Below are 15400 nucleotides of genomic sequence, written 5' to 3'. Positions count from 1 at the left end.
TCAGAGATGATTCTCTCCACCCCCCAACAACGTACATAATCAAAAAAAAAAAGTCCTTATCAAAAATGTCTCCCCTCTAGTGATAGTGGGGAGAAAATAAACTATGAAAACAGGCCAAGATAATAAACTGTTAACAGAAACACACACAGATGCACACGTACACAATGTCCACACACAAGCAGCCGCAAAAGTTAGACACAGACATGGGGTTTCATGGAGAACCCTTGAGGCTAGTTTAATAGAGAGGGATTTACCTTCAGGATTTATCATAAGAGCCCTGTAATAAGAGGCACGGAGAGAGTAACAAATAGTAAACTGAGATGAGCTCCAGGCAAGAAGAGGAAATGTGTGCGGAGACCTAAATTATAATTTCAAACATTGCTTTCATTTCTTCCCCATCCTCTCCCTCTCCCTCTCAGTTATGTGATCCCTCACACGTGATCCCTCCTCTCCCCTCCTCTGCTTTCACCTTTCCAGCCTGAAGTCAGATTCACACTTGTGTATCCGGGTGTTGCAAGGATGAGATCTGAGGCTGGAGGAACTGATGCAAGACTCATATGTCAAATGGGAAAACCCGCGCTGATGAGCATCATTTTGATGAAGTCAATTACTCATGACAGGACTATAACGGTGCATGTTACAGCTTGTTCAGTTTACTTTTCCTTATATGTTGTAATGTGTCCTTCTCATTTTGTAAAAAAAAAAAAAGACAAATGTGAAATTAGATTTGACATAACATTTTAGATTTCATATTTTGCAGTGTCCTATGAAATGATGAATGTGCAGTGTCTTTTGGATCTCCACATGCATAATAACAAACTGCTGCATGATTGATTGAATATATTCAGAGTGTTGCAATGTGTTCAATAAAGCAAAATCTGTATATTTAAGCCATTCAATAATGTTCATGTGTCTAACAAGTAGAATGTTTCATTGTAATTTAAGCACATTAAATACTGCATTAGTTAGACAGTTTTATCTTTAAATCTTCAGGGATGAGGCTGTGGAGGCAATAAGCTATAAAGTGCAAGAGCCTTTTCACCCTTTCTTATTGTAAACAACACTATGAAAGCCAAGCTAACAGCTTTATGAGGCTGTATTAAGTGGTGCTTTGAGATAAATGCTTTTTAAAAATCATACTAACACGGTGATATGATCATTAACAGAGGTTACGTTCACTACGTTCACCATGTTAGTTACTGTTGCATACTAACATTTGCTAATTAGCACTAACATCAATGTACAACAAAAGGCTGATTTTATTACCATCTTCCTCCTATTTTGGGTTAAAGTATTGGCCAACAGATACTTTGACCTGATCTGGACACTAGTTTAAAAAGTCTGAAATCACATAACCAATTGCAATGTATCCTACTAAGGTGCACAGAAATGCATGTAGCCTTTACAACACAACATTTCCTTATACTCCATTCAGTGGTCAAGGCATTTCAATCAAAATGATGAATATAAATAAGATAATACCTCATGGTGCTGCTAAGGGAAAAGGCAATGGTTTACCAAAGATCATCTGGGAACCTCAAACACCTGCAGGAAACGTTGCCCTTCATAAAAGCTGCTAGCGTGAATCAAAGGTGTATGATGAGACACTGTCCTGAAGTGCTTTGTGTGGAATGTTTTAAAAGGCCAGTGTAAAATTACGATTTGCAATGATTAATTAGCTCTAACAACTGGACCCATTTTAAGTGCCTCGAACACCATTTCATATATTTCACTCACTACAACCATGCACAGCTCATATTTGCTTTAAAATCCTACCATGGAAATAGTAGTCTGTCAAATTGTTTCACATTGTTTCACACAGCGGCTATATCTCCACAAAAATTAAGCTGTCACCTTTTTGGACTTTTTGAATTTATCCCTTCTTTATGTTCATCTTTAGTCTCAACTGAACGTGACTGGGATTCATATTTTTTTTGGTTGTTTATATTGTGTGTGCCATTTTTTACTACAGTTAATCCATCCAGTGATCCATTATCTACACCGCTTATTGAGTATCGATGATATTTTGCTGAAGCCCATCAAATCTGTCACGGGGTGAAAAGCAGAGTTCAGCTTTGGCCTACTTGTTTATCTATACTGCACAGGTCACCAGTCGGTCTCAGGGGTTACTCCAGTTCACGTCTGAGGTATTTTATCTTCATCAACTGGCAGACACGTTATCTGCTGTCGTAGCGCAGTAATTACCACTATTTACTAACACATATTCTATTTGTGTTTTACTCAGTAACAATTTAAATTGTAGCAGAGTCAAATCTGCGAAAAAGAAATACAGGTCAAATTAAAGTTTTTAAAAATACTTCATAAAGAGAGTACATTTAATTTGTTACTTCCACCCCTGGGTAGGGTCTGTTTATGCCAGTGAACAGGGTGGGGGTTTTGTTACTGTGCAGGACAGCGTTCACACACCCTAAGAAAATAAATAGCAGTCAGCAGCAGGAGTCCCAGCAGATCTGTGCCAGCATGAAGCTGCATACACAAAGAGACTGTGTGGACTGGGTGGGGAGTGTTGGGAGCTGGGGGTTAAACCTTGATGCTCATTTTCTTTCAGTCAGATCAGCGATTGACAATCTCATTTACCAATTATCCAACCCTAATACTACTGTGACTGTAACTTTCTGAATTTACTTTTACATTTGAACCCAAAATGCAGCTCTATGTTACAAATTCATCTGAATGCAGTTTTTTGGAAACCAGTGTTATGCCAACAAGGTCAGTCAGGGCTGATCAAACACCATTACACACACCATATATCTTCTAATATGATTTGTGAATGGACTTCACTGAGGAAGATGTCCATTTTGTCCTTGGTGTTATGGCACTGTAGGTTGATGGAGTCGCTGCTACAGACACCATAATGTGCTTATGGTATTTGTCTCTATCGTTCTCTACACAGACACGCCGCAGTACGTATGCTGTAAGGTCATCACCATGATTTCACTGGGGGTTCATTGCGAAGAAATGACCCATGGTCCTTGAAGAGATGTCATTTGAGAGTAAATAATATTCAAGATCTTCATATCACTCACAACTTCTACAAACTATCAGCATATGATATGAAAGCAACATTAGGAGGAAATAGATATGGGTAAATTTAACAACTCACTTATTGCCCATGATATTTTTACCACATTTATGATGTTCTGCATTATCTATTATGCTGTTCCTGGGAGCAGGGTTGGGGGTGACGTGGCGCTTATTCTTACCCATTCAGCAAATAGATGTCAAAGCTGAATTGAACATTTGTTTGGAGCAGCGACATCCTCTCATGTCCAAACTCTGCTGAACTCCACTGACCTCTATAATAAGAACATCAGTAGCAGTGGGACTGCAGCAAAAGGGATTCTATTATAATTTTAGAAGTTCGCAAGTGCAGGATGTGTTCGATTTAATGCAAGAAGCCACTTTCTTTACTGTTATCAGTAGTCAGCTGTGGCATTTACCCTGAAAACCCCTTCTTTGAAAGAGAATGCTTTTTTATCCATATTCATGATTCCCATGGAGTATCCTTCTCATGACTCCTGATTGGATAACTCATCTGTAGTTAGAATGCTCTCTCTTTCTTGCATACACACACACACACAGTGCATTACATGTGCCACCTTAGAGCCTTGGAGCTCTAACAGACATCTTTTCTTTCAGTCAAATCCAACTACTTCTTATGTGGCTGGTAGAGCATGAGATGAGGACTGATGGATATATAAAAGGGCAGAAGCATAACCAGAGAGAGAAAATAATGGAGTGGATATGGTGAGGGGACTGTGGGATGGTACAAAATCAGGTAAAAGAAAGAACAAAAGGGGTCAGGGCCAGTCATGAAATACGAGAGGACGGGAACAAGGAAAGGATCAATAGACAAAAAAGCGAGTTACGTTAGCAGGGTGAAGAAAGAGGAAATCTGAAAGAAGGAAATCTGGAGTGAGGAATAATAAAAGTGCAAAGCATTTCAGTGATGTAAAGGTGGATAAAAAGCATCATCCAAATGCAATTTGTAACCCAGAAGAAAAGAGAATTGATGGAGATATTAGGGGGGGAATCGGGGCTAGCAGAAACACAGATTAAAGCCAGAGCTAGAAAAAAAAAGAAGGCCTGTAGATTGTAGTGTTGTTTTGATCATCTGAGGTCAGAAAAAGCTGGTGAATGCAGTGGTCCCAGCAGCGCAGTGCAGCACGCCAAAGCAGCGACTGTAACCGAGCATCTTAGCTTCTACAGAGTAAGAACACAATATCATTTCAGCCCTATTCAATGTATTGAGCCGACGGAAATCTCTAGAGCCTCGCTGCCATCTTGGCAAAAAACCCACAAATGCACATTTGACGCTAAGCTCTTTCATCTGTGTGACATAGACTATGCACAGTTTATTAATATTTTAAAACAAAGTTACAAAAAGACAAGTGTCTGTGTGTATAAGGATCCTAAAGGGATAGATCTGCTGTGAAGCAGTGAGCGGAAATGTAACACGCCTGTGTCAGTTTGGAGGAACACAGTAGCCTTGTACAGATAACGGCGGCTGTCGCAGGCTGGCAGAGCCACAGCCACATAGGGGGTTTCTGTCACCTCGGATTTTCCACGCTCGACATGCGTTTGTTTGTAACGGAGTGATGAACATTTAACAGGTTGATTGGTATTTTTGGTTTTGAAATGACTTTAAGTCGGTGATGGGAGGGGAACAGGAATGTCAGGTCCCACAAGCAGCAACTTCGTTCTCTGTTCACATGCCCAGTTCAGTCACCTTACAATGAGGAGACCTCATAGAGGAGAGCTGGCGGAAATAATCCCATCATTTAGAGTTTACATTTCATTTGTTTGGCTCCCGATTTGTCACATTTTATAGGACTTCACAATTGGCAAAAACAGAAGATAAATAATCTTGGTTTACTGCACAGTAAAATGAAACACAATTAACCCAAACTTGAATTAATACAACAGGAATTATCATTCATATCAGTATATAGTGTCTGCTTACAAGTTCTACACCAAATGACTTCTTTATTGGGGTATTTGATTGTTTCACTTAGAGTTATAGTACATCAGTATGCATGCTGAATATGTTCATATTATGACTGTCACAAAATGACTCTTTCAGTATCTCTAACACAGCATATTTTCTCTATCGGTGCATTTTTTTTTTTTTTTAATCTGTTAGTGTCTGAGGGTTTTCTCCCTGCCAAGGAGAGCAACAGGCAGAGGGACACTGAATGAATGTAAAATGCTGCAGCTCCCGTATGTTGATATTATCTGTCAGGTATCATTAGTTTTACACTAGAAACTTAAAGGGAGGGAACATTGAGTATCCAGCCATCCACATGAATATCAAATATGCAGCTTGCTGCCTTGCTATGATCCATAAAACTTAAAACAGCAACCGTCTAACAAAATCTCTCAACTGTAGAGCAAATCTTAAAATTTTAGTGACGTGAACAGATTGGATAAGGCATGAAATTAGCGCTAGGCAGCAACATCTACTGTCGACTGCTTCTAGCTACCAGCACTTCTCGCCATGTTCTTGGTTTTAACTCGGAGTTATCCTTTTCCCCAAAGATTTTTTAATGATTTTCTTCAAGGAGAAGCTGGAAAAAAAGTTTCCTAATTTTTGTTCATTTGCTTTCCACAACACGCTAAATTACAAGGGAGCTAAATGCATGTGTGTGGATGCTGAAAAAAATCCCAGCTGACCGCACAGCAAACAAGGTCCCCAGTGCTGCTTTAACATGCAGATTAAAATTTATAACTGACCACAGTATAGATTTTGGGCCCCCTGTCCATCAAATCTATGCTAATTTCTAAAGATCTAACATGTCTCCTTACTTAGGGAGTAGACTCACTGACATCCTTGACATGCAGTACTGTTCAGCCCCTGCTGTTTTGGACTGACGATGCCGCACTGTGACAGAGGAAGTAAACTAATAGTTGCCAGCCGACCTGGCTGGATAGCAGGAGACGAGTGATTGCACTGTTGATGGGGGTAATTCTGCACAGACAGGGAGCGGAAGGAGGAGGGGTGGGGTTATGATAAATAACAGAATACAAATGCTGTGTGATTGATAATACTGCATAACTGTCTTCCATGGGAGAGCCAGTGGAAGAAGAGGCCGCCATAAATCAGTGGATGACAATGAAAACTACTGCAGTTAAGATTTATACAAAGGATACATTTGCAAGATGCATTCTTATCTACCGTGCCTGTAAAATGTATTTACCCCTCTTGGAGAATGTCACCTTTTTCGACAGCATTGTTTAATGTTCAATTGAATTTGGCTTTTGCAACAGTACAAAAAGACTTTTGTGTGGAAGTGAAAACAAATCCCTAGAAAGTAATGTCAATTCATCAAAAACACAAAACAGAAGATAATTGATTTATCTATGTGCTCCTTTTAAAATGGATAACCTAAATCCTCACTGGTGCAGCCACTTGGTTTCCAAATCACATGAATAGTTAAATGGATATTGGCTGAGTGCAGTCAATGTCAAAGTGATACACCTGAATCTGGAGGGTCCAGTTACTGGTGAATCAGCTTTCAGGCCACAAACTACACCATGAAGACGAGAACATTCCCAACAACTCTGCAAAGAGGTTTTTGAAAAGCAGAAGTCAGGGGTTAGAGAGTTTGCCACAAGGCATTTGGAAGACCCTGCAGTGAAAGAAGGTTCCACGGTCGGATGAGATTGAACTGAGCTTTCTGACCATGACACCAGAGGCTATGACTATAGGGAAAAACAACATTTGCTGTATGTACATTCTCGCCTCTTCGAACTCCTTCAGAGGAGTCGTAGGCATCTTGTGGCCCCAATTTACTTCATTTTTTAAGCCAAATCAATCAATCATAATTCAACAAAAATAAATACATTAAAAATAGTGAAAAGTTGCAAGGAAGGTTTTTTTTTTACTTTTTATAGACATTTTATCTGTACACAGCAAAATCCTGTTTGTCTTATCTTTAACCCTTCCATTAAAGAATTAGCTTGACTTTTTAAGTCCAAGTTTCTTTCTTGCCAATTCATATGGAAAGATTAATATCACTCCTATGTCGCACACAATAAATATGGACATACAGCCAACAGCCAGTTAGCTTAGCTCAGCAGAAAGACTGGGAACCACCTGGCTCTGCCAAAGGCAACAAAATCTGCCTACAAACACCTTCCTTTCCAGTCTATATGCTGCTGATCCAGCTTCTCATCTTGGCAAGAAAGTCAGAGCAATTCGTGGACTGACTATTTATATTTTCTGGGAAAATAAAAAGAGAGAAAAGCTTGTTATTAAAATGCAAAGGCCAAATGCATTTCAATAACAAGCTAATAATGTTTGGGAATTAGTGGCAAGGAAATGTCATTTGGCCCAAGTGGATTCCGGTTCTGTTATGACGTTTGGTAGGGTGGGAAAACCCAGTTTCAAATCTGATTTCTTAAGCAAAACCATAAAAGCAGAAGAGGCTTCTTGTGGCTCTGGCTGCTTGTAGAAATACTCCTTACTTTCTAATTTGAGCTCATGTTATTATGCACATTTTCTTCTTCTAACATTCATGTCAGTCTGCCTGGTGCTGAGGAAGAAATGAATAAAAACACAGGGGATCTACCTTTCCCAGAAACCTGGGGACTGGATTTACATTGCTAAAGAAATATTATGCTCACACTGACAGTGCCCTCTCATGCCAAAACAGTTATTTCTCCATGATTTGATCTTCATCTCAAAGCTGCCTTAAAGCATTAATCGAGTCAGGAACAGTTAGTAGACAGCACCAGAATGAAGGGAGAAAAAAAAAGCAGTAATATAGAGTATACTAAGTAATAAACCCACAAAACAATTATGCCTTTGTGACATTATTAAATGTCAGTGTAAATTCGTTTCCAAGCCCCGGCACCTAAATAAACTATATATTAATACAACTTCTGAATGGAAGTGGATGGATTCTGAAAAGGTGAACTCAGGTACTGCAGCACAAATAAAAGCCCACGTACTAGTTTATTGGGTATTTGTTGCACAATGAGGACATCTAGTGGTATTGCTGTAACTAGCAGGGCAAAGAGAGGCCTGGACTATTTCCTGATCGTTTTTAGACTGTTTTACCAGACAATCAATCCAAAGCCCAGTGAAACATAGAGCAACGCAGTAGCCCACGTAATAATACTAATAATAATCAACAAAAACAAGTCTTAAATAATACAGATTCCACCTTGAATACTCCAAATAAATGGAGAAATTTTACTGAGATTATTTTAAATTTGTTAAACAATAAACAAAAAATAAGTGTTCCTCTCACTCAACTGAGTAATGTTAGATAATTTATTAAAAATATATGCAAATGAGTCTGAACACATTACTGGGTCTTAATTAAATTGATAAATTTATTATGTGCACTGTACCACTTTTCTCTATATTAGACTGAGCTGTTAGACGGGCAGCCCACTCACACAAGCGCTAAAGTAACAGTAGACTCTGTGCCTCATTATAGACTTCATTATAAAATAATCACAGAATCAAAATGCAATCAGACAAAAAAAAATAATAAATCACACAGATGGAGTCTTGTTAGATGAATTATCTTACATTGCTTTTCTTAATACCCAATAGGTTACACATTTAACATGCTTAAATAAAGTCCAAACACGGCAGCTTCTTGTGCCGTCACACACACATACATCAGTGCATCCCCCAAACTTTCAACTATCCGTTTGTAGCTGATTAAAACTCTAAAAAAATTCCTATTATTTTCAGTTCCCCATGTGCAGATAGGCCACATTTAGATCTGCCAGCTCCAAGCGTGTCTAATCCAATTAGCAGCCTTGGGCTTACCCAGCAACAGGCCGAGAGAAAAGCTGGGAAAGTTTCTCCAACAGACAGAAAAAGTTGATGCGCCTTAAAGGAAGCTTAGGTGCTGGCACAAAGAGTGAGAGGATTAACATGTAAGCAAGGCAAGATTCAGTCAGGGTTTCTGAATGAGACCAGTAACGCCAGCCGCACATTTAAATTCAAGAACTGCACTGATACATCCGATAACCAACAACAGCGCTGCTGAAGTTATCGACAGACGCCAGGACTGATTTTCTTTCTTAGGTTAAAGTTAATTATCGAATCTTTCTTCAACACATGCTGCAAAATAATGGACATGATAAAAACACTGTCAAAACGGTGGTCATATATATTTATTTATTTTTTTACATTTTTAATATAAAAATGTGCCATCTCTTAAAAGGACCATACAGTATTTTGCTTGTTTGTAATTTAATTTACATCATAATTGTCTAGTTACTTTCTCTATGGTTTGGAAATAAACTTAAAGCCATATTGAGATAGATGTGTCATATGGCAGATGATGAGCGCTGCTGATGGAAAAATTAAATCTAGGAGCCAAACTGTGATCTGTCACTTAACAACAAACTGTGAGTTTGGTTAATTAAAATGTTGCTGACACAATGTTTTAAATGTCAAAGTGTCTTTGAACTTTCCATGACTAACAGTTGCTCTTCATACATGCCCTGTTTTCAGACCAATAACAGTACAATGACTTACCTAGGGTCGGCTGTAGCTCAGTTGGTAAAGGCAGTCGAACTGTCTCTGAACAAGACACTGAACCCCTAACAGCCCATTCCCCTCCCCAGCTGTGCAGTGCCGGTCCAACCCCGGTAGAAATTGGGGAGGGTTGCATCAGGAAGGGCATCCGGAATAAAAACTGTGCCAAATCAACATGAGGACAATCATCCGCTGTGGCGACCCTGAACTCAAGGGATAAGCCGAAAGGGCAAAAAAAATAAAAATAAAATAAACAGCACAATGACTTACTTTACTTTGCACCATAGTAGTGTGAACTCTAACCAATGAGGATGATGAATAAATACACAAGTATATGGTCATTTCTAAAATGCAATCAAAATGATAGATAGACCAATTTCTAGCAACCTAATTCGCCCATGCAAAAGCACCAGAACATTTCTTTAAACAGAGAAGATGTTTATCACTGAAGTTCGGGGTAAAGGTGTGAACCCACATGTACTTTAAATAAACGCTCCAAAACTTAGAAGTTAAAATAACAGACCTGTTACACAGTACAGGTCGATGTGTTCAAAGACATTATGTAAAGACCATTAACAGTGAGTGAGTTAGTAGCGAACAGGTAAAGTCTGCAATATTGATTTAGGAAACAAAACATGTAACAAAATAATTGCTTTGTACCATTAGGCCAAGCTTCACCTTAAAATATACTTTAGCCTGAAATTGAAAAGCTTATTACAATATTGTACATGAGAGGGATATGTATTTCCTAAACAAAATACTCTTCCTTTGACGTTCATCAAAACCCAGGTGTTCCAAAAGTAATCTGCAAATACATTACCCTGTATTAACATTGATTTTCTTAGACTTTTTTTCCCAACCAACTTTCTGGCTGATCCTCCGTAATGACACATCCATCCATTTTAGTAATCACAAATAATCAGAGAGGGTTTGGTGAACGCTAGCAAGGCCATTTATCAAACTAAATAGCTCCTTACATTAGCCTCACATTGATTTTTTTTTTAACAAACACTGACTTTTGTTCTTGTAAAGGAACTCAGAAAAGTAATGACAAAACATAATAGAAGTTATATGAGTTGGTTAATGTGTTTCCAATTAGATCGCAGGGTTTATGCATCATTTAACAAGGTTAAAATTACAGAAACGGTAAAAAATGATGCAATTCAGAGATGCTCGTCTGTGTGGATCCACTCATAATATCTGTTCCTCCATTCTTTATGTCTGATTCGTTTCACAAATTACTTTTCAATTTGTTAAAAAAGTATTCAGACCACTAGGTTCTTCTTTACCCCCCAGACTTCCTGAAGCTCTTCCCACTGTTCCGGCTGCTGCACCTCTTTCTCTCCGATTCTCCTTCTGGGTCAAAATTACAGTCAGTGTCATTTTTTGGATGCTTTTCTTAATCTTCCTGTGCTCCTCTTCTTTGTCTCCTTCTCTTCTTTCTCCTCCTTTTCTGAAGCAAATGATACATCACTGTCTGATTGCTCACTTTCACTTGCTTCATCGCTGGAACTTGTTTTCTTTAACTTTTTGGCCTTTACAGTCTTAGTGTTTGAAGGCTTGTCCTTTGTTTTTCCTGCCTGATCTAAGTTGCACGCTGCATTTCCTTTCGGTCTTCCTTTGGGTCTACCTGTGCACTTCCTTCTAAATTTTGTCAGGGCTTTTTTGTGCTCCTGCACCTCCTCTTCACTGTCTTGCTCTTCTACATGGTCAGACCCTGAGTGCGTGCCTCTGTCATTCCCATTGTTTCCGGCACCTCCTGTGTCACTCGGCCTTTTATTGACCTTCCGTTTGCGTCCAAAACTCGCCGAGTGGTAGCGCTGGACGTGACTCTTCAGGCTCACGTTGTGATTAAAGCACTTGTCACAATGCTGACACTTGTAAGGCCTCTCTCCCGTGTGCAGACGCATGTGAGATTTGAGATGGGTGTTCTGGTTGAAGCCACGCTGACACACTGAACACTTGTACGGCTTCAATCCTGTGTGCACCACAGAGTGTCTCCGTAGGTGATGCAAATCGTTAAATGTTATCCCACAAACTCCACATTTAAACTCCTTTATGTTTCTGTGACTCCCCAAGTGGACTCTGCGTTTTCTATTGGTTGCAAATGTCAATGGACAGTCAGGACATTTATAGGGCGCTTTCTGATCTTGATGGATCTGCTCATGTTTAAGTTTATCCAGCCTGGTTTTAAAGGTCACGTGGCAGTATTTGCAAGGATGTTCATACGTTTCATTGTGGATTATGCTGTGACTTTTTAGAGATATCTCAGTGACGCATCTTTTACCACAAATGTTGCAGGCAAAAGGCTTAATTTTGTGTTCACATGTGTGAGGCTTCTGAATATTAAAAAAGCTGCCACACTCCGTGCAGAGCTCGTTTATTCTGAGGCAATCTGGAGATTGAAGATCTCTCTCTTCGTCACCTTCACAGTCGGTCTCTGCATCCGAATCATTTCTGAGCTCCTCAGCCAGTGTATTATCCTCAGTGGGACTCCACTCACCATCTGAACTCATCCCACTTTTGCCAGCGTCTTCTCCCTCATCTGAAAGGTCACTTTCTTCATCGCTGAAAGTAAGAATCTCAGAGACAATTTTACTGCTGGCGCTGTCGTCTGTTGGATTTGCCTGTAAACAATACAGTGCGAAGAATTGGAACCAAGCTTAGGAAAGAAATTCTGAAATCTATAGTGGACAGACATTTACTGGCAAATTAGTTAGAATGGGCTGCTGGCTGCTGACACTGTGATTTACTGTTCTAAGTACATGTAAAATACTCAAAATGCTAGACAATATGGATATCTGGATAGCTGGATATGGTGCAGCGTGGCAAACTATGGAAGTCTCACCTTTTGGGCCTTTGATGTTACTCGTCTGCCTCCTGTTAGTTGCTGATCTTCCGCTGCTGGGATGCTGGCATTGATTTGGCTCTTCCACTGGTTTCTGTACTCACACTGAAGGCACTGCTGGTTCAAGACAATCAACACCCCTTTGGTGACCTTCTCCATCTGAAGTTTGCTACCACATAATGGGCACTTGCGGCAAAACAACTGGAGCAGGCAGTTTTCATTTACAACAACCTTTCCTTCCACTTGTTGAACAGCAACCCTAATAAAAAAAAATAAAAATTAAAATGTCAACCTGATGTAAAGAATAAGTGAGCAAAAATGATAATCAAGTGTAACATACATCTCCATGTTCAAATCAGTATTTGTATGTCTGTCCTGCTCGTTGTCATGTCCACAGGTGATAGTATCTGGAAAATAAAATCACAGACGTGTTACTTGAATGCCTACAAAATAAAGTTCAGTATTCAGTTGTGAAGAACAAACTATGTGAAGCTTCTTACCTGTGAAGGCGTGTTTTGATTTGTCAGAGCAGGAAGTCAGATTACTAGAAGCTCCAAAGTTACATTGACAAGCAACTTCTGTTGTTTTTACAGGCTCCTACATGCACACACACACAAACACACCAAATACCTGGTGATTCATTTTCTTTAAATTGACAAATCCATTAACCCACTTAACACTGACGCTCAAATGTTGAGTTCAATGTTATTGTGGTGTTTTACAACATGTTGACAGATTGTTTATGAGAATGTACAAATGTTATTCATTTCAGAGTCTCAAATGTATGGATCTGATGGGTTATGTCACAGTTGCCCTACACTGAAAAGTATGTTTGGCTCATGTTTAAATTCACCATGTCGGCCTCACTTTTCTAGTTAGTGTTGTATGTATGAGTTTGACACTACAAGGGAGGCTGAGCTGCCCTTAGTAACATTAAAGAAATAGACATTTTATTTGGTGGAAGAGCATATGAGTTTACTATTTAAAAGGGGAGAAATGTTAAATGGCCAAATACATGACTTGAAGAGACATTTATTATTGTATGCAACTACAGAAATTTGTATACAATGAGCCATGCAGCCAATAGCTTACATTAAACAATCTACCATACTGTCCACTCTGGATTATGAAGATATCTCGCATGCTCATGCTGTTTGCCACAAAGCCACGCAATTACTGCAGCAGGTCATCATATGGAGCTGGCTTTAAATTCCCCCTACCAAGTTTGTCCTGGGTTTGTTGGGTTTAATATAATAAACAGCTTACAGATCCTAAAAACAATCACAGCTTGCGGGCATTTTCCTGGGCTCTGACACTTGCCTGTTGTATTTATGATTGCTCCTCTAGCGCTGTGCATTTACTGAGATGAACAACTACTGGAAGCAGCGGTAGAAAATACCTCTACCTCCCGAGCTGCATATGGGGCATATGTTTGAGTACAAACCCACTGATGTGTTGATGTGCACATATGATGGGGAGCAAATCTCACGGGAGACTCACCACCGGTTGGTCTGGCTCTGAGATGACACACAGTGTTGGGACAGCACTGGGTATTAGGACTGTTTCACACAGACTCCGGTTTTCAAAGCAGTCCTCTGTAAAGTGTTCACTACAAATATTAATATCAGTCCAGGACGACTCTTTTATTCGTTGTCCGTTGACTTCGAAGAGAAACTGGAACCACTCCAGTCTCTTCTCCGGATCATCTGGTAACTTGAATCTCTCCGCACGTCGACGCCACGACCCACATCCGACGACGGAGCACATCCCGGTTGTAAGTCCAGGCCTTTCAGCTCCTACGGTGGTCGGACAGCGGTGAAGTTTAAAAGGGCATCGATCGTGTTTCAACATCAAAACAGCGACAAGCTAGCGGCTACATTGTTTTTAAATCACTGCTGCGATGGAGAAGGCGTGGGCAGGGCTTTATAGCTGGGTTCTCTCGATTTCACATCCGGCGTAGCCCGGTTCGAAATTTCACATTAAAATGCAGAATGCGGTCGATACCTAATGTGGCTTCACATGCCGTGTAAAAACTTTGAGTGTAACGCAATTTAAACTTCAAGTCAGAACTATAACAACTATAACAGGACATGCAGAAAAGGACATTACTCTTACATCCCTTCATGCTTCTTGTACGAAGCATAAAGAATCTTTATTGATTGTGACCACCAGCCATGGTAAAACACGCCATTTTACACTAAGCAATAGTTCTTATATTAAATACCGCATAATGTACATCTTGGTTTGCTAATCCCTTGTCTCTACGTACTTTACCTGACGTTACCATTTCAACAGAACAGCCGTAAAGGGGTCTTACCAGGTCCAGGTACCCCGTGGTTCAAATGGACTGACGGAGTGGCACTTTTGTTTAGCTTTTTTATCCTGCCGGTGTTACACATCGTTTTGGCGAACAAACTGCGTTGATAGTCCTCTATTTTAAAGTGGAGGCTGCACACTCGTAAATGCCTTAGACTTTCAACTGGAGAATTCTCTCCGTACTTGGGATTATTTGCAGCCTTTAGCCACTGTTTACGCCGCTCGGGATCCTTTGGCAAACGAAAATAGATGATCCCGCTGTCTTTCTTTACAGTCGTTGCCATGCAGCCCGGGACAAGGCATCTCGAAACCATTTCAGCTCAAATCCTTTGCTGATGGAGCAAAAGATGAAGACAAACCCAAACTGAATCATCTGTGAGCGGCGAACGTGAAAACACCATGGGAAACACACGCCTTCTACGGAAAGGCTTTTGGGAAAACCGGAAGAGTAATGCATTCTGGTAGTTGTAGGATTGGCCATTGGGAAGGCCAGACGTAACGCAGTCCTTTTCCTCATCACTGTCAAAATGTTTTCTAAGTTTTAACCACATGAAAGGCTAACTTATATACGACTACTGCCTTTAACTCATGAAAATTCTCTTTAGGTTCCTTATATGAGACAACCTGCAAACTCGGGGAACATAAAGTCTACATAATAACTCCACATGGTGGAAGCCCATCACTTATTACGTATGCAGTAAATCTTGTAG

General features: G+C 39.9%; 1 protein-coding gene across 1 annotated transcript; it reads right to left on the bottom strand.

Moving 5' to 3' along the window:
* Positions 1-9162: 9162 nt before the first annotated feature.
* LOC137098692 (uncharacterized) lies at positions 9163-15117 on the bottom strand. The gene is made up of 6 exons (XM_067475202.1): positions 14692-15117; positions 13875-14170; positions 12875-12971; positions 12715-12781; positions 12375-12633; positions 9163-12153 (listed from the first exon to the last, which is right to left on the bottom strand). Exons 1-6 carry the CDS (start codon positions 15002-15004, stop codon positions 10906-10908), a joined length of 2280 nt encoding a protein of 759 aa, XP_067331303.1. The 5' UTR covers positions 15005-15117; the 3' UTR covers positions 9163-10905.
* Between the last annotated feature and the right edge of the window lie 283 nt (positions 15118-15400).

The sequence above is a fragment of the Channa argus genome, chromosome 14 (assembly GCF_033026475.1).
Source record: "Channa argus isolate prfri chromosome 14, Channa argus male v1.0, whole genome shotgun sequence".
NCBI classification, from domain to species: domain Eukaryota; kingdom Metazoa; phylum Chordata; class Actinopteri; order Anabantiformes; family Channidae; genus Channa; species Channa argus.
The sequence above is the reverse complement of the archived record's forward strand: the minus strand, read 5'-3'. Positions and strand labels throughout refer to the sequence as shown.